The 24,490-nt window shown below is 45.8% G+C and overlaps 1 protein-coding gene across 5 annotated transcripts in view; it reads left to right on the top strand.

Annotated features, from left to right (window-relative positions):
* GALNT16 (polypeptide N-acetylgalactosaminyltransferase 16) overlaps positions 1–19,899 on the top strand; it is a 67,710-nt gene extending 47,811 nt beyond the window's left edge. The window contains exons 10-17 of one of the 5 annotated variants that reach the window (XM_040559974.1): positions 4,192–4,318; positions 5,015–5,107; positions 6,121–6,204; positions 7,123–7,264; positions 8,652–8,768; positions 16,273–16,412; positions 18,658–18,701; positions 19,458–19,899. In XM_040559974.1, the coding sequence (XP_040415908.1) occupies positions 4,192–4,318; positions 5,015–5,107; positions 6,121–6,204; positions 7,123–7,264; positions 8,652–8,768; positions 16,273–16,410 (701 nt within the window). In that variant the 3' untranslated portion in view covers positions 16,411–16,412; positions 18,658–18,701; positions 19,458–19,899. Of the gene's footprint in view, positions 1–4,191; positions 4,319–5,014; positions 5,108–6,120; positions 6,205–7,122; positions 7,265–8,651; positions 8,769–16,272; positions 16,413–18,657 lie in introns of all 5 variants that reach the window. The other 4 variants (XM_040559975.1, XM_040559973.1, XM_040559972.1 and 1 more) reach the window with 4 other exon arrangements.
* Positions 19,900–24,490: the final 4,591 nt, after the last annotated feature.

Genomic DNA, 24,490 nt, shown 5'->3' with positions numbered 1-24,490 from the left:
TATAACTGTTCTTCCTTCCTAGAGAAGTCTGAGTTACTCTCCCAGCTTCATAGCTGTGAAGGATGTTTTTCCTAATAAAATAAGCCTCTTTGTAAGTGAAATTTGTGTATAAATACACTCAGAATGAAAACATTTAGAAGCAAACTAGAGCATCATAAACATGTAAGGAATTCACAGGCCCAGGGTAAACTGTCCATTCAAGGGCAGTTACCTCAGGATGTGGTGCTGAAACCCATCTCCTTGCACCTAATGGTGGCACAGCTATTCCAGAGATCTCTCTTTCTCTGCCCCATGTGAAGGAATGCTACGCTGTCACTGGGGATTAGTGACAAAAGGAAGAACGACATTGAAAAGATGTTCAGGGAGACCTCAAGTATTTGGGGCATTCATTTAGAAATGATGTAGGTGGAGCAGACGTGACAAAAGCTTTCCTCTGTTCTTCAGTCAAATTGACTTTTCTCTTGCTTACACTGGCAAAAAAAACATATTCTGTTTCTACAGCTTCCATAAATATCACAGATTTGTAAATAAATCCCTTTAAAGAAGAGTTTATATGGCATTTTCTAGCACCTGAAGGGCCAATTAGGAAGAACGAAATAGTAAGAAGAGACTTTTGTTTCTCTGAACACAGCTGGGAGAGGTGCCATTTTCTGAAATGCTGTCTGAAACCAAGAAATAATATTTTTGTCTAGTAACAGAATATCAAGGTACCAATTTTTAAAAACAAGATACTAATAATGCATGCTTATGCTCTCAGTTTGCTGAGGTCTTGCTTCAATATTGTGATATTCATGATATTAAAAAGAGTTGTTCAACTAGCAGTGCTAATAATGTCTGCTAAGTGTTGTAGGCAAAAATAACAGGGAGCATTTACCTAGGCATGAGGATCTGTTTTCCTGTGTCCCTCTGACTCCTCTGCACAGACAACCTCAGCTCCTTGCTGTCACTAGCCCTGCTCCAGCTGCAGAGTCAGCTGCTTAGCCATCATGCCAGCCTCTCAGCTGCAACTGCGTAAAAGCTGTAAACCCCAAAGATAGTGAAAGAATATTTATTTAGGCTTTTCATTGTCTGCTGCTGCCTGCCAGGGAGCCTAGCATTGTTGTTTGGTGCGTATGCTAGTAGCTGGTGCTCAGCAGAGCTCTCTGCCATAAGTGGCAGTCAATTACCTGCACACCCACAGCCCTTCGTGCCTATACAGATGACAAAAACCTCCACAGAATTGCTTCATTCTCCTGCTTCAAACTGCTCTTGTACAGCCTGACAGTGGCTGGGCCAGGCTGTGTAGAATTGGGCTAGGTGTTCAGGGCTTGCCAGTTCTGCCTTGTGCAGTTCCTGTGTACATTTGTCTCCCATCACTTGTCTCTTACCCTGCACCTTGATTCTTCTCTTCAGAAGTCAAGGCTAAATGCACAATGCTCTGTGTAATGGGGCCCGTCCCTGAGATGCCTTGCCACAGCACCAGTGTGATGATAGCAATGGGAAAATATTTTAAAAACAAGACAGACTACTTTTGTTCTCTAAAGCTAACATTTGTTCAGCTCGTTGGCATAATATGAGGCAATGATTCAATCAGTGGCTTCTACATTCAGCCTGTTGCTGTTGCATAGCAGAAGGGTAGAAACCAACCTGTATTTGACAACAAAAAGTATTCACTTTCCTTGAAAAAGTATTTAGAGTGGTGAATTTATACCCTGAAAAAAATGTTTTCCATACGTAATTGAAAATTAAATTCTCTGATCAAGGAAAAATGTTGATAATGTTCTGAAACTTTTTACTGCGAGTTACAATTTTGAGTGGAAAGGAACTGGTTGGATAAGGTCACTATTTGTAGGAGAGGTGAGAGAGTAGCTCTGACTAATTTGGGTGGGTGAGAATGGCCACAAAGGCCATTTTTAGTGTTTTTTTTTTTAACTTTTTTTCCACACGGAAACAGTAAGAGAATGTATTTTAAGAGCTGGACAAGCCCTATGCACACAGCAGGTAAATCGGAGTGTTCTGGTAGTGATTACCAGCTGCCAGAGTATTCTTCCAGCTGGATGTAAGCTGGTTAAAAACTTTTTTTTTTTCCACTGTATGGGGAAAAGCCACAGTGATTAAATCATTTAAAACGTATATGGACTAGGCCAGGTTCTGGAAAGCATACAGCAAAAAATTCTCATATGCTTTTCATCAAAGGATGCATGAAAGTCCTTAATAAGTTATGCTTGATCTCCATTTTCTTTTCTGTGCCAAAAACCTGCATCCTTTCACCCCTTTTCTGAAGAATTCTGTCATCTGCAAACCTGGTCATGCAAAGTCTGTCTGTGTGCCTAAGATACGAATATGGCATGAGGATTCCTCTCTTGGAAAATAGACATTGCTTTAAGTTAAACCTACTAGATTGAGAATTTTGTTTTTGTTATAGGCCAGGGCGAATCAGAACCTCATTTCAGGAGAGCAAATGCCAGCTGGACACAATACCAGACAGAAATTTATGTCTTGCCCCCCCTGGCCTTTTTTTTTTTTTTTTTTTTTTTTTTATTGGAGCCCTTCCTCTATTTGAAGCTGGAACTCCCTGTTGAAAAGAGACTAAAAACAATGAGCTGTAGGAAAGGGTCAGGGAGAGACTAGAGTTAGTAAGAAATGCCACAAAATACAGTCCACTTATTTAGAAGCTAGATTAAATACCTCTCCTCGCTATTCACCCAACCAACTGAGTGAGAAACACACTACACAATTTAAACAACCTTTCCTAGGAGCTGGAGAGGAAAGCTATGGAGAAAGATGAAGAGCAAAAGGATGTTAGTGTGTGTACATGCTTTGAAACAGCCATTAGATGTGGATGCGTCATTTCTTTTTTAATTTCTAAGCATCAGAGCTCCATAATTCGGGCATTACTGGAGGGAGATCCCAAGTGAGTAATTTTTTTGAAGTAATCAGTCTACACAATCTGAAGCCCTTTTGTAAGGACTTGATCAGAAATCCCAACCAACTACCCAGCTAATTTTCCTTTTCCCTCTAACTTCTCTTCTCACCGGCACATGAAACACAAGCAGAAAACCCCTCCGGTGTGGCAGTGATTAAACTTGTGAGGACAGACCCATAAGCCTGAGCGAGGTCATATCTCTTCTGTGATGCAAATAAGTGCCTGCACATCAAAGCTCCATGTTCTTCTAATCCTTTAAGAAAATGTTGAATTTAGCTTCAGGACCAGCTGAATTTCTTAATGAAACAGGGTTCTCTCCATATATTTATAATGACGCTATTAGACTGATTTCTGCTCTCTCTAGCTCCCCCAGCAGGGGCAACAGGTGACAAACTGCAAACCAGTCATCCTCTTTCTATTTTGTTTTTTTGACATAGCCAAGCAGAACAAGAGCAATGAAGCACCTTAAGATGTATAACATGTTGGCACAGGATATACTGCCATTGCTGGAGGCTTGGGAGAGGCCAGTGGCAAAAGTAGAGGGGCTCCTTGGCTTGTGGTACTTGGTCTGCAGAGAGTGAATGTTCTGGGCCCCAGGTTAGGGAAATGTGTTTGCCTGTATATGTACCAGTCTCCTCAGCTGTGCTATTATCACATTGCATGATGTAGAGAGGACAACTGCAGATCATGTCCAAGCAGTGTTCAAGGTATTCTGCTTTCAGGTGGTAACTCAGGTGATGTAGCTGGACGTATGGGGGAGAGGACTCAGCCCTAAGCATTGCCTTACTTTCTGTGCCCTCATAGTGTTCTCTTCTTTCTCCTTTGTCTCCCAAGTCCCTTCTCTTCCTCACGTGATTTGCTTTACACAGTGAATTCTTTTTTTCCTTCCATCCACATGTTGGGTGGGAGAATTAGAGAAGTCCAAAACAAGATGGGCGTGGGGGTGGTATCAGTCTGTTGTCGAATGCTGTCCTGAAGGCCTGAGAGCATCCACTAGGATCTGGTTAAATGGAAAGGTATCTAATTGAATTGCTGTGGGGACCAAAGAGAGGAATGGGACTGGAGAAAGTTAAGGGAGTCTCTGAGCCACAGGGGTTGCCTCCATTTTAATGAAGGGAGGAGAGTTTTTTCACTCTCACCGTGGCATCACTTTTCCTGTTTTTGCTGTTGCTGGAAATACATCTAGAGCAGAGGGGCAAGGATTTCAGGGACATTGCTGAGGTTGCTCTTCTTGGAAATGCTGATGGCCTGGCTGCAGCTGTATAACTCTTGGGGGTTTCTTCCAGAGCTCTCTTTCCGAGTGTGGATGTGTGGTGGCAGCTTGGAGATTGTTCCCTGCAGTCGAGTGGGACACGTGTTCAGGAAGCGCCATCCCTATGACTTCCCTGAGGGCAACGCGCTGACGTACATCAAGTAGGTGCTCAGGAGTTTGTGGTAATAGACAGATCACCTTGATGTTGAGCATGTCTAACTAAGTCTGAATTCTTTGTTGTTTTTCTGCCTGATGACAGAGAACAGCTTGTGGTTGAGCATCTGTTCTCAAGGGTAGGATGAGTTGCTGTTGTCTATGCACAAAACCTGTTCCCTTGTCTGTTTGTGTTCCTGCAGCTTGTTTTTCCTCACTTTGCAGTGGAGGTGGGGAGCAGTGCCCCAGGGAGAGACTGTGACCATTTGTGGATACTGCCCTAAGACATGTGCTAGACATGAAGCTAGTCCTGCTTTCTGTGGGAGGGTTGGACTAGGTGATACCTAGAGATGCTTTCCGAGCTGAATTATTCCGTAATATTATTCTAACGTGGGAAAAGGGATCAGGGTGATGGTGACAGTCGGTCCAGTTACCTCTGCAGAATGAGCATGTTTGAAAGAAATCATGCTGAATTCTGGCTGTTTTTTTTTTTTTTTCTTCATTTTATCTTCTGAACTGTAACATCCGTGCAAGACTTTGTAGAGTTAATACATTCAGTCTAAATCTGACCATACTGCTCACTTTGTTTCATGTTTGGTACTGTCCCCCACTCCCTCCTGGCAGGCTGGCCACCCTCTGCTTGCTCTCCTGGAGAGCAGGTTCTCCAGCAGCACTCAGCAAAGCATCTCCTTGTCCCCATGCAGGAACACTAAGCGCACGGCAGAAGTGTGGATGGACGAATACAAGCAGTACTACTACGAAGCCCGGCCGTCAGCCATTGGCAAGTCATTTGGAAGGTAAGCTGCTCCACAACCTCAGGAGGAGAGCTCTGGTAAGCCGCTTGCTAGCAAGAAATAGTTATGGGATCTTCTCTGGGACTTAGTGTGGGAAACAGAAATAGAGGTGTTCTGAATGGCTGGCTTGCCAGGAGGGTTGGAACTCAAGTGTCTGGCTAACGAGGTTTGCTTCTAATTCACTTTATTTTTTCCCCCAGTAACCCTGCATAAATCATTTGTTAATGGAAGGCCAAAGGGATCTATAATGAAATTAAAATGCCAGACTTTTTAAGTGGATGAGAATATTTTCTAATACAGCATGCAGCTGCTCTGGAAATGTGAGCTATGCAGTTACTAGAGCTTGATCCAGAGCTCCTGTGCGGATGCAGAACTGAGGGCCAAGCACAGAGAGCTGGCACATGGGGAAGGTTGCTACCTGGTGCACTCCTCTTTGCTGATGACTGAGTGTTTTGCGTGGTTTATAGGTCAGGAGAGAGCATGGCCAATAGTGAGACATTATACTCCTCTTCTTTCCCAAAAGAACAAATATGTTTTTAAGGTCTGCAGCTCAACTTCAGCCTACAGCTGCTGCCATGTCTCCTTATCTGTAGCGCACACATATATATCTGAGCATAAACACTTTCTAGGCCTTTTCAGGATAGTTGTGCAAGTTTTGTGGTATGCTTCTACAAGGGTATCCTGAGGCTGAAAAAGCTTTCTTGGTCCTACAGTAGCCTTACTGTGCTCTATTATTTAACACTGTAGGATCTGGGCTCTGACATCTTTCTGAATTGAAGTGCAAGAATTGCTCTCCAAAGGCATTTTTTTCTTCCTTTTCTATTTCCCCCCTCTTGCCTCTCCATTTTTATTCACCTCAGGTCGCTGGTAGTGCTCTGAACCCAGCAACAACTAGGTGGGAGAACGAGTAAGGGGGGAAAATTCATATAGTCTCCCTCAAACCTCCTGGTTGCTCTCTGTTGCTCGCTTTCCTCCTGTTCACTGTCTTATATACAACAACCTGCCTGTGTTTCCAGTGTTGCAGAACGAGTGGAGCAGCGCCGCAAGCTGAACTGTAAATCCTTCCAGTGGTACCTGGAGAACGTCTATCCTGAGCTCAAGTGAGTCAGTTCTCAGCTTGTAAAAATCTCTGATCGGGGAGGTGGGTCTCAATGAGAAGCTGAGCTGTGGCAGCAGCAAGGAATAAAACAGACTTATGCTTGGAAAGGGTTTTCCTCTGGTCTTCTTTGTGGTAAGAAACCCTCAGTGATTTCCTGGCTTGTACCATTACCACTCTGCGAAAGGTTTGTTGCTTCTGCCTCTGTTCTGCCCCATACAGCTGTTTCAGGCTTGGTCTCTGCCTGTTGGATGTTCTTCCTGGAGGTAGCTGAGCCAAGTAGAGCTGGGCTGCCTCAGTGCAGAGGTGCAAGTGGTTCAGAGAATACCCTGGTGAATGCCCAACCCAGCTTGTCTGTGTCTTCTACTGCAGTGGGTCAGGCTGTGGTAGTGTTGTGGCACTGCTCTGCTGGGAGGTAGCACGGGCCACTACAGAGCTGTGTTGTTAGCACTTGCTAGTCAACACACCTTCACATCCTAGTCAGCAAAGGCTGTAGCTAACGTGCATTGAGACTAAAACATCTAGTTGTAGTCTGGCTTTGACAGATCTTTCCTGTATTGCTACCAAAGAGGCAGCGAATACTACCACTGGGGGGAAGAGTATGGAAAAGGTGGAGACAGATGCAGGATAGACAGGTGTGGATATGGCTTTTTACTGGCAATGATCTCTTTCAGAGGAGGCATCACACTGAACTGCTTTCTGAAGAGCCTTTTGAAACAAGGGTACTGGTCCTCTGACCAAGTTTTCCCTTGACTTTTGCCTGCTCCTGACATTTTCAGCATATAGTGTGATATCTTGCATTTTCCGTCAAATAAAGGGGGCTATGTCTCATACAGGGGCCAGTTATGCCCTTATAAATCTGTGAAAGTGCTTTGGACTTTTCTGTGTATGAAGTGCCTTACAATTGTTGTTTTGTTTCAAGGGTTCCTGAAAAGGAGTTGATTCCAGGGATAATTAGACAAGGAGGAAATTGCCTGGAGTCTTGGGCACAGGATACCACTGGGAATATGTTGGCTGGCATGGGAAACTGTAAAGGGACAGTGAACAATCCACCTGTCACTCAGGTAAGGTGGGCTTCAGCTTGGTGCTTTGCTCCTGCCTCTGCCCTTTTAATTACCAGTGGCCCTGGTGGGTTTGTACAGAGGTGAATGAAGGAAGAATTTGGCCCTGTTAATGGTATTAGCAGTAAGCAGGAAAAGAAGCTGTGTCCATCTCAGAGCTCCGTTGGCTTAACAGACAAAACAGTCAGGCACAGAGTAGGAAGGATTTCATCACTCGGAAGCAACAGGTAACACCTGAATGCTCAGAGGTGTGACTAGTCTGTGCAGTAAACTCATGACCAGGGTTTGAATCACGTGGCTATCACCACTCAGGCCATCGCTTGGGTGTGCTCCAGCCCATGCGGCTATGACTTTTCCATGAGAACCAGTCCAGGAGTGTACCTGGCTAGTACCCAGGCATGTGGGGTAAGAGATTTCGTCAGGGTCAGAAATGTTCCTCGGTCCACCACTTCAGCTGTAGCTGCAGATGGCCTGAATTGTGCTGTTTTACAGATGTGTTTCAGTATAATGCCCAAGTACAGTTTAAGTAGCCAAGACCTCAGCTGCAATAATTGGGTGCAGCTTCTCTAACTGCAGTGGAGCTGTGCTGGTTTATACCAGCTGAGGATGTGCACTCAATCTCTTCTTTTGGTAGTCAAAGCAGCAGAGAAGCAGCTTGAGAAAGTTAAGGGTTGCAGCAGGATATTTTATGCCAGAAAATACATAATCACATCTGTTAACTCTTGGAAACCAGTTTTCAGACAGCATTCAACATGCCATTAAATCTGACTCATTGCTTCTTGTCATTACCATTTAAAGTCTCTGAAACTTACTGTGTTTTGTGTTTCTTCCTTGGGGAAAGTGTAATAATAATAGTTGATTGGGTTAATAGTTGAATGGGTCAGGCATCCATCTAGTGAGAGGAAGGAAAAATGAAGTAGTTTGTGCTTTATGTGTACCGGTGAAATTTATTAACCCATAGATTTTTGCATGTGTTTTGCTTCATTTGACAGTCTGTAGTCCTGGTTACCTGTTACAGAACATGTTTGTTATGTAAAATATGCAGAAGCAGTTGCACATCTTGTAAATCAGGGGGTTGGTGGCCTCCCTGCTTTGTAGGCCAGACTCTGTAAAGCTACAGAGCATGGAATTGCAAGGGATCCAAGGTTAATCAGGCAGCTCAGAAGGTCGGGGAGTCAGCTGCAGCTTTTGAAATAGTCATGATGCACCAAGTCTGAGCATAAACTTCTGATCAAGTGAAGGCTGCTTCCATAGTTTTCCCAGGGAGTCACTGATAAATGTTGAAGAAAATATTCAGGTTTTTGAAATGTATGCTGGTAAAAACTTTCTCCCTCATCTTGTCAACATTATGATCATAACAGAACCTTTCTTTTTCTTTCTTATGCCAAAGGAGTGGGTATTCAGTGACCCTCTAATTAGACAGCAGGACAAGTGTCTTTCCATTACCTCCTTCTCTACTGGCTCTCAAATCGCACTGGAAGCCTGCAATCAAAAAGATGGCAGACAGGTAACTGTGCACCTTTATTAATCCCTTTGTTGTCACGTACAGGTGTTCGTATATCAGTGCAGCTTATGGGAGTGAACACAGTACTATCAAAGTGTGTAAAAGTCCCTTCCACCTCTACATCTCCCTCTCTGATGTGTTTCATAAGCACAGATGTATGAGATTGCCTATGACCAGAGAGAGAGGGTGAGGGTATGTGCTCTGCCTGGGCCCTTGGCACTGTAGTTAGCTCCAGCCCAGTCACACCACCATGTCACTCCATGGAAACATTGATGTTCAGCAAGGTTGGTTCACGGATGAAGAACAGCATCAGAGAGGAGTAGGTAAGCAGCAAATACTTTGAGATACCTGAGAGAAAGACAATGTATGCTATCATTTGTTTGCTTATTTAATAGAACAGTTCGGTTAGAAGGGACCATCAAAGATCTAGTCCAACTGTCTGACCACTTCAGGGCTAACTAAAAGTTAAAACATATTATTGAGGGCTTTATCTGAATGCCTCTTGAACACTGATAGGCATGGGGCACCAACTACCTTGCTAGGAAGCCTATTCCAGTGATTGACCACCCTCACAGTAAAAGCATTTTTCCTAATTTAGAAGTGAGAACTGCGTTCTTTGTGCTGTCTTTGGACATGTTAACAGGCCTTTAAAACTGAGTGTGTGCAACTCATTTGAGAAATACTGACTGGCATAAAGCACCATATGTTCTGTCCAAACTACTCCCTGAGGAGAAATACACAGCAGCAGTATTGGCTTTGCAATGCTCTCGACAAAATGCAGCTCTGTGACTGTCATGCAGTTTCCAAGACGCATGATCTGTCAGGACACCGAAGTCATTTTGCTTTACAATACAAGGTGAGAGATAGTGTCTGAGATGGCCACAGTGCTTTTGCAGATACATGATGTGTTTTTTTTTTTATCAGAACTGGTCAAAACACAACATTTGACAACACAGCAGTGGCAGACAGGGAATGCACAGGACTTATTTCATCCCTAGTTCCTGTGCTTCCCTCTACACCAAGAGAGAACCATTTTTCTGTCATCTAGGGCTATGCTGGATCTGTTGTGTTTTCCTTTCATCTATTGTTTTGGTAGCTCAAAGACAGGAGATGGCTCAGCTTGCTACCAGTCCTCAGCATCATCCTTTTTTTGTCAGTACTTTTTAATGCCATATGAATTTCTGAATTAGGTTCTTCCTGAAAGAAAGCACTGAATTCCAGTCTTGTCCATGTGTTGAATGCCTGTGTAGACTTTCCTCTGGAGGTTTGGTTAATGCAGAAATGTCTTGAAGAGTTGTCACCATGAATACATTGGGAAAACTCTTAGTTCAGCTTAGCATTGCAAAGATATCCCAGGTGGGCTGTGCTCGCCTGCTCCTTTTTCTTGTTGGTAATCACTCAGCCTCTTGCTGTGTAATTAGGTCACTTAGCTTCCCCTTAGGTGCCTTGCAGCATTTTCCTCCCTGGCAGCAGAGAGGACTCTAGCAGCTGCCAAAATCAGCTCTTTCCCCACCTCCTGTGTCATGGAAGGACAAGGGTCCCCTGGAGCGGGGTGGAGTACAGGCCCTATTAGCCAGAAGAGAGATTAATCCACACTAACACATGCAGGTTCATTCTGCTGCTGGAGTTGGATTTATTGAGCCTTGATGTGTTGATTATATACAGGCTTATTATAAAGACACGCATGTACACTTAAGGATGTGAGCTGTTGTTTTCCATTACCTTATGTGAACAAACTGCACTTAAATCAAGGACTTGAGCTAACAGATGAGTTGGCCAACTGACTGTAAGCAGGGATTTTGTTTAAGCACTTCAAAAAACTAGAGACTGATTTGAATCTCAGCTGCCATTCCAAACCCCCTTGTGGTGGTGGGGATGAAGTAGCAGAACTGCATTTGAATTTTTAATCTAATTTGGGTTGAAATGCTCTGAAATTTTGGGGTTGCTTTGGAAGTCCGAAACTCCCATTTCAGATTTCTGCTTAGAAAGCCAGTTCCACATGCAGTGCTCAAGTTTGTTGTGTTGTTGGGGAATGTTGTTATGGTATCTTCCTTCCATAAACACATTGCGTTTTAATTAGTTAGAAGTCAGTCATCTTTGCAAACTGGCCCATTCTCTTTCCTCTGCCTCCCTTCTAGAAGGACCACATGCATCTAATGCAATGTGTTGTCTGCTCTCTTTGGGAACTGACTCTTTCTTTGCCAAATCCTATCTGAAGTGAGAAGTGAAGTTAACACCTTGCAGGGGGTCATCTGGGTTAGCAAGGCAGGGTTCTGGCAACAAAGAGACAAGAAAGAGACGGAGTCTTGTTCTTCCTGAGCAGACGCTTTGCAAAACCCTCTGCCTAGGATGTCACCCAAGCCCAGCTCCCAGTACTTACAAAGGTGAATTTCAAGGTGACAACCACTGCTGTGGAAACTTTGACATATTCCCTCAGTTTGCCCTACAGGATGCCTCTCTCCCCATGGGTGTGAGGTGTTGGGAGGGATAGCTGCCTTTTCAAACTACACGTGGGCGTAGCCACTCCTCAGTTAAGCAGGCTTCTCAGAGAGCCAAAGGGGCCGAGCAGGAATGGAGCAAGGGAATTGAACTACTTCAGAGAAGTGGAAGTGGCAAGCAAGAGATAAAGAGGGCAAGCCTGGCAATGTGCAACACATGCGTTATTCTAGGAGGAGATGGTGGCATGATGAAAGTCTGGGTCTGACCATCTCTAGTGTCATTGTCATCAGAGGTCTGTGGTGGAAGGCATTTGGACTTTCCTGGATCTAGACTTAGTGTCTGTGGCTGAGTGACTCAAAAGCCAAGATTTCTGACAAAAGATAAGACAGGTGATGGGTTCATTGTTTGGTGTCACCAGAGCAGATGGGTTGGATCTGTGCAACATACCATATAGCTCCTAAAGCTGCTTTCTGCTTTCAAACATACTGAATCTGTGCTCATGCTACACAGCTGGTGTGTGTTAAGCCTGTCCACAAGGAAGAGAATTTTGTTGTTGTTTTTGAGTGCTAACAACAATCTCATGTCCATCTGACGTGTATGTAATACTCTAGCAGAGGCTTTAAAGTATTATGAACAGTGTATGTAGAGTATTACCTCAAAATAACTCTAGAACCTTGCAAGCAGGATACTAGACAATGCTCCGAATGTAGATGATTTTTGACTCTGTCAGACTTCTCCCTTGGGCTGAAAGAAAGCAGGAACAAAACCTATTTGGCACCATGATCCTTGCTGATCATTCAACAGCAACAGCCAGCACTGCTAGCACAAGACCAGCCAAGAGCTATTGTGCATAATCAGAACTAGATTTCAAAGCAGATGGATGTCATCCATAATGTTATTTGGAGAATAGCATTTTACTTGAATGCACAATAAATTATTGCCTTTAGCTTTTGTTTTGGCTCTGACTGATGGTGGGAGTGGCATTTTAATTTGTATTATAGTGAGGGCAAATAGGAGGCAGAGTGAGAGTCAGACACTAAAACAAGAGAATAAAAATGAGAAACATTGGCACAGTATCTCCCAAAAGAACAAGAAGCGTGCTGAGAAACCTTATTAAATGGACATATTTCATTAAAATGTGCTGAAGGAACGTGACCCCAGCCTGAAAATGAGGACATCAAGCTTTCTTGGGAGACAAACAGTATTTGAAGTCCTATGTGCCTTTGGACATGATTGGGAATTTTTCCCACCTTACTTCTCAGTGTCTCACATTACTTGAAATGCAGACAAATGCAACTTTGTACAGACTTTCAGAAAAGAGGACTGAAGACCTGTCTGTTCTGGAAGCACCTGACTCAGCATCTTCCTGATAGTAAGCAGGTAAAATGCTCCTTGCAATATGCCAGAGCTTGAAAGCAATTTTCAGGAGACAAGAGTCTCTCTTAGTTCTGATTCTTTGTTTTACAAATTTAAAACTAAAATTTAAAATTTAAGAGTTCAAAGGGAGACAGTACTTGCCGGATGCTGACGTGAGCTTTTCTATCACACTGTCTCTGCTCATATGTTTAAAAATGAGTGTTTGTCATCTTCAGCACCAGCTTTGGGTTGCCCATGGCTCTGCAAATACATTCAATTACAACTTGCAGCATCCTTGTCTATTCCAGTTACGAGTTCTCCATACATCTCTGTCTGAGGCGTCTCAGCCCTAATCAACAACATCTGCTCTTCCCAGCTGTGTTTCCTAATCTTGGCCAACTCCACTACATTTCCAGAGTTACAAGGCTATTGTCAGGAATTTGAAATAAACCCTGGACTGATTGGATTGCTGTGGGTTAAAAGAAGACTTTTGATTATCCTGAGAAATTACAGTACTGTAAACACTTTCAGCTCTTATATATATCGGGCTGTTTCTCACTGACTGGTTAGATGAGAACTAGCTGTTTCAGACTTTTCTCTTAGTAATTTCACATGGAGTGCTTCTATCCCACCACCTCAAGGTACTTTACGATGATAGATAATAAAGATAGAGAGAGAGCTTTACTAAAAAATGGGGAAAATTTTGATTGACATTTGGGGAAGACGTTCAAGCAGAGAGTGGGACAGTATTTCAAAGAAAATATTGCTTCTTTTTTCCATCTCCACTTCAAACCTGCTGTGACCAGTAAACTGTATTAGCTCCATTTGTACAAGGAAGGGAGACTAAGGAAGATTTTCAAGTCAAAATTTTTCACATCATGGCAATGCTTAAATTTTCCAGAACCTACCCTTGGTCCAAGTACAGGCTGGTCAAAACTGTCTGTGAGTAAGAAAGAAGACTCCCTGTAAAGTTTGGCTGTATGCAGGAATTATCTGCTCTGTTAGTACTTCTTTTTTTTTTAATTCTTCTAAAGATGGCAGTCACTGCTGCAATTTAAAAGTTAGCTGTCCAGGTTCCCCCTGTGGTCTTTGGAGGAAGCTGGGCCGTCCCAAAAAGTATTTGTACTTTGGACTCCTCCATTAACATGTCACCAGGGGACTAGTTTAGGCTAAGGTGCCCAGCTCTGAGGTGGCTGAAGGTGGGAGCATTTTATCTTTTATTTCCACCCATTGCTACTGCCCTTCCTCCTTAAGGTCTGAGATATGGTTTGTCCTTGCAGGGTTAGCTATTGGGCTGTCCCTGGCTATTCTGTGGTCTGGCAGTCAGGCAGTGGGGTCTTGTGAAAGGTTCAGGTGAAGTCAGAGGAGCTCATCAGGTATGTCGTGGAGGACAGCAAAACACAGTTTCTGACCAGAATGAGTAGAATCCATCATTTTAAAAATAGCACTTACGTGAAATGAGGGAGCCCTACCTTAGCTTTGGCTGTCAGTATGCTTTATAATAGCTCCATGCATGCATAACCAGCCAACCAGCTAACTCTGTCACTTTCTCAGTATTCCTCCCAGTTCTCCCATCCTTCCTATAGTGTCTGTTGAATGGAGGAACACAGAGTGACTCTGACTCTGGGCCTTCCGGTGGTGCCATTCACTGAGATTGATTTGGTGTAGTTCATTAGCAGCAGAAAATGTGCTCTGGTGAGTGTTTGCTGGTGTCTTGCTGTGTCTGTTGCTGTAGACTCTTCCTGCAGACAGCACAGTGGGTGCCTGCTCAGCATGGAGAGATCACAGCAGCAGGTCTCTGATCTGGAGGAATAACATGCGAGAGCCTCCCAGTAGTGCCAGGTTTCTCCTGAGCAGCTGGAAGAAAGAAGAAAAAAGTGTCTCTTGGTAAAACGACAGAGGCAGGGACAAGGGTGGAGGGCAAGGAAGAGTTTCCCACATTGAAGCTGGGAGTCAGAGAAGGGCAAGAGGCTCTTCACAGAGGTATCTGTGACCTTGGGAAACAGTGGAGGGGGGGGGGGCATTGCTCAGAGATCACACCAGATAGACACAGTGTGCTGCCTTATGGTATTAACTTCTTCCTCAGCTCTTTGCAGGGAAACTTCTGCCAGATGAGAGCCAGATGGCTCCAGGACCCGTGTAGACACTGGGATGCAGCAGCTGGTGAGGGTATTGCAGGCTCCTCTGTGTGCACAGACTGTGTTGGATCTTCCTCTGCATCATCACTACATTCCTCTTCCTACTTGCCTGTTAAAACCAGCTTCTTCCTGCTGTTACCAACAGTTTGCCTCTAGCAGTGTCCCATCAGTCGGGGTTAGCAGCCATAGCACAGTGATTCTCACCTTGGAGTAACGTCTTGAAGGAATATGTGATAGAGAAGTGACATTACTCCAGGCTTTGCAACTGCCCAGCCCTCCAAGAAGCATAACCAGCACACGGATTTGGAGGAGAGCTGCCAGCAGTATGTGAACATAACTGATTGTCTTAAAACACACAGCATGTGGCAGTCTAAGCTGTTTGCTGCGTTACTTAACCAAGAATTAAAATATTGGTAGGTTTTGACATTGCCTGGATATCACAGGATTTTTTTACTCCAGTTTGTATGCATTTCTGCAACAGACTTGAGGTCCATCAGTGCTGCCAAGCTGTTTCTTCTTCCTCATCAGTCACGTGGGTTATCCAAAACGTCCTCATATCCCTAAGCTGCCGACCGACTGAGTTATCTGTGACTGAGTGGGAAAAAACCCAGGAGCATGGAGCACTCAGTCCAATCACCTGCTGATCCCAGCAGTGCCCCGCTGGAGAGAAGTGGCACAGCCCTACCTGGGAGATCCCAAGTTCACAGACTCATTTCTCTTTTTTTCCCTGGGCTATCAGCCCAGCAGGGATGGAAGGTACTGCCTTTTCCCAGCAGAATTTGCAATTCAAGTTTAGGAGATACGTTTTCATACCTGAAAAGCAGCACAAACAAATAGGGCCTTCAGGAAAACTGGGTTGCATGTGGGGTCTTGTGCATATGCTTTGGTGGGAGCAGACCCAGAGGACAGCACTGCAGAAAGCAGAGTGATGTGTGCTGAGCAGCTGTCAAATGTACACTTACAGACTGAAATGTTGGTAGGGCAGATGAGATTACGAAGAACCAGCTGAGGAGGATGCAGAGATATGAAGAGCTTTCACTGTAGTGCTGATAAAAGTCTTGACTTGATGAGAGGAGAGATGAGGACATGAAAGAGAGAGAGATACAATCTAGTCAAAGAGCAAGAAGTGTGATTTTTGTGTTCTGTGAATGGTTTGCTTTCTGTGCTGGGAGAACTTTTTGAGGATTGGAAAGAAACTGTAGAAGGGTTTCAGGTTTTGAAAGGTATCTGGGTGCTTAGAGATACAGAGCAAATGTGATTTCCTACATTCCTACAGAACGGTAGGGAAATTCTGGATATAATATGCTTTTGAAAATCCTGCTAGTTGATGATTTTGTGTTGCTTGCCTTCTGGATACTTCTGAATATCTAACCCTATAAACCAGCTAAACTCAAATTCCAGGTATCATTACCACAGGAAACCAGTGCTTTGGAGAAGCTGCCAATACCCAGATTTTCCAGTTTCCCCAGTTGTTGAGGTTTACAATAGGTTTATGCTCAGCCTTTCTCCTCCTGTTTGAAGGCATGGTTACCTGGTAAAATGACAGTAACAGCGTGTTTCTTCTCTCCTCACAGAAGTGGAAGATGAAAGGCAGTTTCATTCAACACTTTGTCAGTGGTCTCTGTCTGGAAAACCAGGCTGGGAGAGTGGTGACCAACCCTTGCCAAGCAGATGTACCTGGCCAACAGTGGGAGCTGCTACAAGCAACATGATGGTAGCACAGAGATCTCCTTGTTTCTTTGTGCATGAGACTTTGGGAACAGAGAGGGATCGGGATGGGAGGAATGGCTTTGTATGTCTGACCCTAAATGTTTTCATTGTGTCCATCAGCAAGCCACCATTTCAGCTGAACACTTGGTGTTTTTGAGCTTTCCAGAGAAGAAGCTGCGGGTGAGAGAAGGATGAGGAGTTGTTGAAATCGGCCTGTCTGTTGTCTTAAGTTCTCCTCTGTAGCTGATGTCCATGCACAGCAGCACCCAGAGAGGGGAGAGCACCTAGCCTAATACTCAAAATGGTCAGAACTGCCTTGCAGCTCTCCCCCTATCCATTCCTTTCTCTGCGTCCAGAGTCTGTGACCTTCACTCCAACACTTTGGACAATGCTTGTACAAACGTTGGTAGCTCTTTGTCTTCCCTGGCTTTTCACTTTAACATCATGCATCATTTATGCATGTGTGTGCTGGTGTGTCGCAGCGAGGACTGGCCAGAAGAGGAGCCATCGGGATGAGTGGAGGGGCTGGGGAGGAATGAGCAGGCCCTGGGGGCAGGTTTGTAGCCTCGTTGTGGTAGACCCACATCTTCCTCTGCCTTACAGCCAAATGGGCTGAGGTTTGGAAGTAGGGCACAATGCTGATGAGAACTGGGAAAGGGCCATGTCTGTTTTAGCAGTGTAACCTGGGATTTTTTCAGGAACTATTCCCTGCTGAATTCCTGCTTCCAGTTTTCTACAGGTGGAAGGCCAGCACCCGTCTCCACGAGTAATCCAGTCTGCAGGCAGCCCCAGAACCACCTGGGTTCAGGGTACGGTGCTCCTGTGGAGCTGTCCTTGATGGTCAGAAAATGGGTGCTGATGCTCGGGGATTCCAGACAAGCCAGGGCCATTACCCAGCTGCTCTCTCTGGTGCTATCAGATGCTGCCCACTGCACCCCGTATCGAAGGCAACGTGTAGCCCTTGTGAACGTGTCCCAGCGTGACAGGCCACCCAACCCCTCTGTCCAGTCGATCTTCCCCTCTCTCTGAAAGAGGAGATGAAAAGGCCTGGGGCTGCTCTACTTGCGAGGCCCAGCTCTCCTCCCACGGTCACCTGGTGGGGGTTGGCTGGTGGAGCTGAAGCTGCTCTGAACAGATACTGCCACAGTATAGGTCTGCCTGGGAGCTCTCCTCTGCATGCTGGAAATACTGAGGACAGATGGTGTTTCTAGCTGACGTCCCCTTCTTGCTCCCAGTTACCAGTCAGCTGTGTCTGAGTTTGTGTTTTCAGACATGCCAGGGGAAGCCTACCCATTTAAACAAACAGAAGTCTCCACAACATTACCTTGGAGCACGGTTTTGTAAACCAACCCTCCTCTCCAAGAGCCTGGCAGGGGAACCATATGGTGGGGCCACCTTCAGGAGACATTTGCTCGTCTGGGTCGTTCCTAATTTGGTATAAAAGAAACAGAGGAGGATCATTTGGGTTCTGAACAATGGCAGCTTTTGATCATGTTTGTAACCCTTTTTAATTCTTTCTTCTACCTTGGTATTACTCCAATTTGTTGACAAAAGAACAGTTACTGTTCTTCATATATATGTTTGCATGTGCTCGGAAGTGCTTGTGTGAGAACTGGAGGATTTTTTTTCCTGTTCTCAGTTTTTCTTTTATTTAAAAAATTAAATATCAGTGAGGTGGCAGGAGCTCTTTTCCTGTTTCCCCCTATATTTGACATCAGCTCACCATCTTGACAGATGGTGATGAATGACCTTGCCTGCACAGTGAAGACTCAGGAGGCAGTTCCCTTTGGCCCCAAGCATGCTGCATGGTACAGCTGCGCTTCTGTGTGGGAACAGAGGTACTGACTCTGCAGAGACTTCTCTTTTCCTGTAGAGATACTTTGAGCCTGAACCACTGAGGCCACAACTCAGAGAAACAGGAAGGAGCTGAAAAGGAAAGAAAGTAGCCTAGGAGAGAACAGGGCAGATGGACCCATCCTGGGGAGAGACGCCATCCCACTGACAACTGCATTTTTAAACAAGAATATGCAGGAGATGCTACTTACAGAAAAGCATTATTAGGCAGTAGGAGACATGAACGGTCAACTTCTCAGACACCTGACTTGAAAAAGTTAATGCAAGGACAATGAAAGGCCATTGAGCAGGTACTGTATGTAAGCTCTGTATACAGTGAAGTGTTAAGGGAGTATTTATTTTCATCAAAATGTACCTAAGTGAACCATCCGAGCTTCCCCCATTTCACTTTCCAGCATCTTACGGGCTGCAGCTAACAGCATCTTCGCTCCTCCACCAGGTACTGCTTCCTTCCTTCTTGCTCCCGCTGTGTGTGTGCAGCTTTCTTGCAGTTCCTTCTTCATAACCCCACTGGGACTAGGACCCCGCTCCTCTACAAACAATCCTCCTGACTGCTGCAGACCACAGGAGCTCTGCTTACATAGCCTCCAAGCTCTGGGCCAGCCCTGGTTCAAAGGGTTCTTGTCAGCATGCTGGCTACTGCCCTGGACTTTGTGCTTGGCTCCAATGTTTGAGGTTCCTGATGGGTCCCAGAGCAGTAGTACCTGGACTAGCTGTGCTGATTTGTGCCTCTCTTACCACTGATCACCGCCTGGCAGAGTGTGAACTAGCAGCCATTTGGGGCTGTGAGCAGGTGAAGACAGAGCACTCTTCTTCAAGTGCTCTGGCCTGGGGGAGAAAAGGGAAAGGGTGGGCAGATGCTAGATGTCAGTAACTTAAATTGCCCCTGGAGTTAGGGGCTACCAAAACCCTAAATATACCTGTTTTTGGACATGTTATCCTGAGGTCCCCAGCCAGCTGCTGTACTCCCCTGTCAGCCAAAGCACAGCTCACAGGGCCTCCCCCCACATCACCTTCTGGAAGTTAATGGACTTTTGCAATTGCTGAAAAGCAGATGCATCACAAAAGGCTGCTTTTAAGTGTGGGGAAACTAATCTTCTCAGAATAAATGAAGGCTTGGCCATACTGGCGTGGTTTCTATTTCCCTTGCACCGAAGGGAGGAGGAGGGATGTCATCTATGTTTTCTTTCCGAAGTTCCAGCGGTGCCATGCTTTGGAACAGGACTCCAGTGGGGTTTTTGAAAGAAAACTGACTGAGCCCTCAAATTTGGTTGATTTGTTTCTTCAACAGTCAGAATAAGCAGCTGCTCACCCTTGTTTTCCTGTTTACTTTAAACAGACCTCTAGACTGTGAAGACGAAACATTTGCATTGGTAATACCCTTTAAGAAAGCTGTTATTGTTTCAGATCATCCAGTGTAATTTCATGTGCTATGAACCAATGGGGGTTTATTTAAGAGGAACTGAAACTACTGTTGTACAGAAATCAATTTCAAAAGGTTTATTTTCCCCACTCAGTTGTGAGTTGCACTTTGCCAGATGTAATTTATGTGGAACCCAGATTTGTTTTCCCTTTTCTTGAAGAAAGCATGTGCCAGAATCTCTCTAATGCCTGGAATAAAATCCACTTTGAAACAAGCGTTTCAGCCTGTTCTTATTCCCCATTGCTTCCTATTGGAAAAGAGCCTCCCTCCTCTTGTGCCGGGTCCCTGCCTCTGTTTCTCCCTAGGTTTGTGTCCCACCAGTTCTTTGCGTGGGTTCCTGGGTTGTTTCTAGAGGGGCACTGCAGGACCTGGCACAGAGATTTCCAGGTTACAGTGGTGTATCAGTTGAAAATGACTGAAGAAGCCCTCCTCAGCTGGCTGAGCAGGAAAGTATCCTTCCTGGCAAAAGCTAAGAGCAGTTATAGGCTGGCTTTTACATGCTGAAAGAAATAGCTTGGTTGGGTGGGGGATGTTAGTTCTTCCCTTAACTCCATCCTTAATCTTCCCTTCAGGCTATCGGCCTGCCTGTTCCTTACTCGACTTCCCAAAGGCCTTTCTTCTGCCTCTAGCTTGAGGGCAGGGCAGCATCACCGCCCACTGCTGTTTGCTAGCAGGCGTGTTGCTGAGCCTCAAGTATTGTGACTCCAAGTAGGCTGGTAAACTTCCCTAATCTCACCTGAAAAAATCATCCACATGGCATCAACAAAAAGCCTAGCCAGCAATGCGGGCTTGGAGGCTTTGGGTTTAAAATCAGGGCTTAAGTGCCTGCTAATTCACCCACAGAGGCTTTTGCAGACCAGGATCAGCTGGGGCTGCCCCTACAGCCATCAGCCCTGCTGGAGCCTCTGCCTTGGGAACTAGGGGAGGCTGTGCTGGAGGTCGGTGGGGTGGGGGGAGAACACCACGTACCCACCCTGTCTACATTCGAGTGCTGTGGGAACTTGATAAAGAAGAGTTGGGTTTTTCTTTCTTAGTACTGCTTCTGTAGCAGGACATCAGCAGAGCTGTGACCCTGGATTCCTGCTGGGTATGTCCCAAGTGATGACCGCTGTCGTGCCCTAGAAACCAGGGCGTTAATAATGGGAAACTGTCCAGCAAAATTAAACACTGACCTTCTGAAGAGCCAAATAGGGGGAGAGATGAAAGAGGGATGGGTGCCCCTCTGAGGAGAGGAGGAGTGGGCACGCAGTGCTCTAGCACGTTAAGTGAGGTGGAGAAGGGTTTGGAGAAGAAACAGTCGCATCAAAGGGCCTGTAGAACCAGGCGTGAGGAAAAATACAGGGCAGTCATTTCTTTGTAGGAGGTTAAAATATGGAAGAACCACATCCACAGTGATCACACAGTTGGGTCAAATTCAGCAAATGCTTTGTCTCAAAAGGTAAATCAAGTGTTTTTGTTTACTTTTTATTTTTTTAAACTACCCAAACAGATCATTTTAGCACACACAAAACAGAATGTAGTCTTAGAAACAGAGATGTTCTCCAAGCTGGCTTCAGTAGGAACATGAAGGGCTAGATCTCGTATTTCAACAGCCTGTTAAAAGGGGCGTTCTCGATACAGAGACCTTACACGAGTGTCTCTTCGTTTCCAAACCCCCTGCTGACGAGCTGCAGGTTGTGCTGAGGTGGATGGCTGTCTCCCAGCCCCTCTCGTTGGACCTCTCCTGCATTGTAGAAGTGCTTACTGATTACAGAAGTGCCTGGAAACCTGCCGGCTGCTCCTCCCTCAAGCAAGCAGCCTGACACACTTCTTGCATCCTCTCTCTTTTGGTCTTGTGCTTCCCGGCCAATGCAGCCAAAGAGTTCCTGTATCCCTTCCTCTTAGGCCTGGGGCTTCACTCCTTTGTTGTGACTTTTAAGCATTTTAATCAGAAGGGAAGAGGCCCCGGGGAACAGTAAGTGCTGAAATCAGCTGTTCAGATCTACCTGAAACAAAACGTGTTTTCCATGTGTCTGTTCTGCTGCTGTGGCAGCAAGAAACCAGCGCTGCACCTCCCTATCGCAACAAAAGGGGTGTTTGCAGGGTGCTGGGAGTTTGGCTGGGCTTTCCCAGCCTGTGCATGGACGGGAGGGATCGCCCTTCACCAGCCTCCCAGCTTCAGTGCCAGCTAACGGGGCTGTCATCCACGTTCCTCGTGCTTCTTTTCCGTAAGGCGTTCTGCAAACATCTGTGGCACCGTCAGGAGCTGCATGAGGAGTGTTCCTGTGCTGCAGTGTGTTGCAGAGGTGCCACCGGGCAACAGGAGGCTGGTACAGCAGGGAAGTGAACGGGCGTTTGCTTTCCTGACTGATCTGCATCTGTTTGACCACAGCTGCTTACGTCTCACCAGTGACTGAGCAGTGATTAAAGTCAGGGCAGAACAATGTAGTGCTGGGAATGGCTCTGGGAAGTGTTCGGCCCTGCCTGTCTTTGAGTCAGGGACATCCCATCGGAATGGAAACAGCAGCTTCTGCTTGACATCTCGGTGAAACTCCTGCTTACCAAATCCCTGTCATTAAAACGAATCCAACTTCATCTGTGTTCTGCATGGTGCAAGAAGAAAAACGAGAGGAAAGATAACAAAATAATCCACTTGGGACAAAATTGTGTTTTAATATGATTTTGGTGGGAACCAGCTGCTCTGGCTCCATTTCCATGGAAACCAGCACAGTGAGGCCGCTTGCTGCTGCCTGTGGCAGGGCTGTGCCTGGCAGCAGTAGCCATCAGGGTGTGCTGGGTGATGAGCTGACCGCTGCCTGGGGGTGCTCAGATCCGTGAGCGTGAGCTGAACAAAGTGGGGGCACTGACCCCAAACGCCGCCTGTGGGCCCCTCCGCACCCACGGATCTGCCTCAGCTTTCTTTTCCCAAGGCCTCTTCTCTCTGAATTTTGTAGTTAGAGTCCAGGCCTGCCTTGCCTCTTCCCTGTCTCTGTCTCAGGTTGTTGGCAGGATCCCAGCGTCACCTTCCCTGCAGCAGTCTGGGGCTTTGTGTAAGCGTGGTGACCGCTGGTTCCCCAGGCTTTGTGCCAGCACCCACAATCCTGCCTTACCTCGGGCCGTGGCATGTCATTTCACGGCCCCTGATGGCCTCTCCTGACAGTTATTTAGCTTTAACCTGTGGGCCTGCTGCCATCTCCTACGGGCTTCCCTTCAGCAGCTGGGTTACCAGAATTGGCCTGCAGACAGATGTGTTTTGGAAGGGACCACAAAGGTTTCGAAGAAGTGGGACAGCTGCGTGCAAAGCAGAGAAAAGAGCTTATTGGAAAAGCTGACATCTTTTCATCTTTCACCAGAATTTGTGTGACAATTAATTCTGAGTTTTGCTTCCTCTTGCTGTGGGACAGAGCACAAGGGACGTGTTCTGCTGCCAGCCATGCCCCTCAGGGACCGCAGACAAGTCACATCGCCTCCCAGTGCTCCCTTCCCGTCGCTGAGCTGGGAGCAGTTCCTCTGGCTGCCACATGAAGCAAAACATAACTCAGCCTCTTTCTCTGTGCCAAAGAGGATGCATTTTTGTTATCGGGGTTTCCTAATCAATCTTTTCCTGCAAGTTGATCAATTCTATGTGCAGTTCTTTCTTTGCTCGGGTTTGCTGCAATTGCAACGCCGTGTGAGAAAAGCACAACGAGAAGTTCTACCTCCAGTTTAATCCGTGTCTGTTCTGCCATTGTCTCCACTTGCTTCTGGTTTTCTCCTCTCTGCTGTTTTTCCCACGTGCTCTTCTTCAGCAACAGAGAGAGGCCGACAGGTAACGTAACTTTTACATCTTGAAATGGCCACAAGAAGGAGGGAAACACAGCTAATGCCTGAAGCAGGTCTGCCTCCTGTGCTGGCTCTGTTTTGGGGGTGCTCCGTACCGAGCCTCGCTCTGTGTCCAGCATCACCTCCCTTCCCCAGGAAGCACCCTTCCTACGTCAGGTTGTCTGCCTGTAACACTGCCTAAAGCACACGGGCATTTGTTAAAATCAGCTTAATGGCAACTGTTGTGTAGATGAAGGCTTGACTATATGGGCTTTATATTATCATCTTTCTGCTGCTGAACATGCTGCAAGGCAGGAAGCATGCAAATGGTGTTCCAGCAACTCTGACATGGAGAAACCTCTTTGAAGCAGAAGTCCTTTTCTCTAGGTAATTTCTCAGTTTTTGGAGGAAATGTATCAAATTGTAGCAGAGTCTTGATTCCAAATTTCTGGATTTGCTGCAGTTGGTGCATTAAGCTCACTGGCGGCTTTGTCTTTTTCTCAAGCTCTGAATACTTTTAAACCATCCCTTGGACCAGACTTGCCAGAACAGGTTGGTGTGGTACAGGCCACCTGTGGGCTGAGAAACTCCTCTGGCATGGGAGAGCCCAGTCCCTCGCTCAGCAATTGGTCCTACCTCCTGCCAGAGCTGGGATTTCCACAGGAGACTTCACATCCAAGAATTTAATTTAGTCTAAATAGCCCTGTGAGGTGTGATGGTACTGCAGCCATAGGTATCTGCTGATGAAAATGGGCATTCGAACGTGACAGATGTAGCTAAGTGTAAAACCATACTGCAGGATTTTATTCTTGGGGTGACATTACAGAGTGCAGTCTGGTTCTTTCATGGCTCCTCTCAAGGCTTCAGTGCAGCGTGGCTAATCTTTTGTATTTTTAACTCGTAAATTTTGTTGTGTGAGATTTGTTGTGTGCATACACATTATAATGCTGTTGACAAGGACAACCAAATGATGTCAAAGTCCTTCTAATTATCCTGAGCTGAAGTGTCACCTCTGCTTTCTGCCT

This window comes from Cygnus olor, chromosome 5 (assembly GCF_009769625.2).
Source record: "Cygnus olor isolate bCygOlo1 chromosome 5, bCygOlo1.pri.v2, whole genome shotgun sequence".
Taxonomy (NCBI): Eukaryota; Metazoa; Chordata; class Aves; order Anseriformes; family Anatidae; genus Cygnus; species Cygnus olor.
The sequence above is the reverse complement of the archived record's forward strand: the minus strand, read 5'-3'. Positions and strand labels throughout refer to the sequence as shown.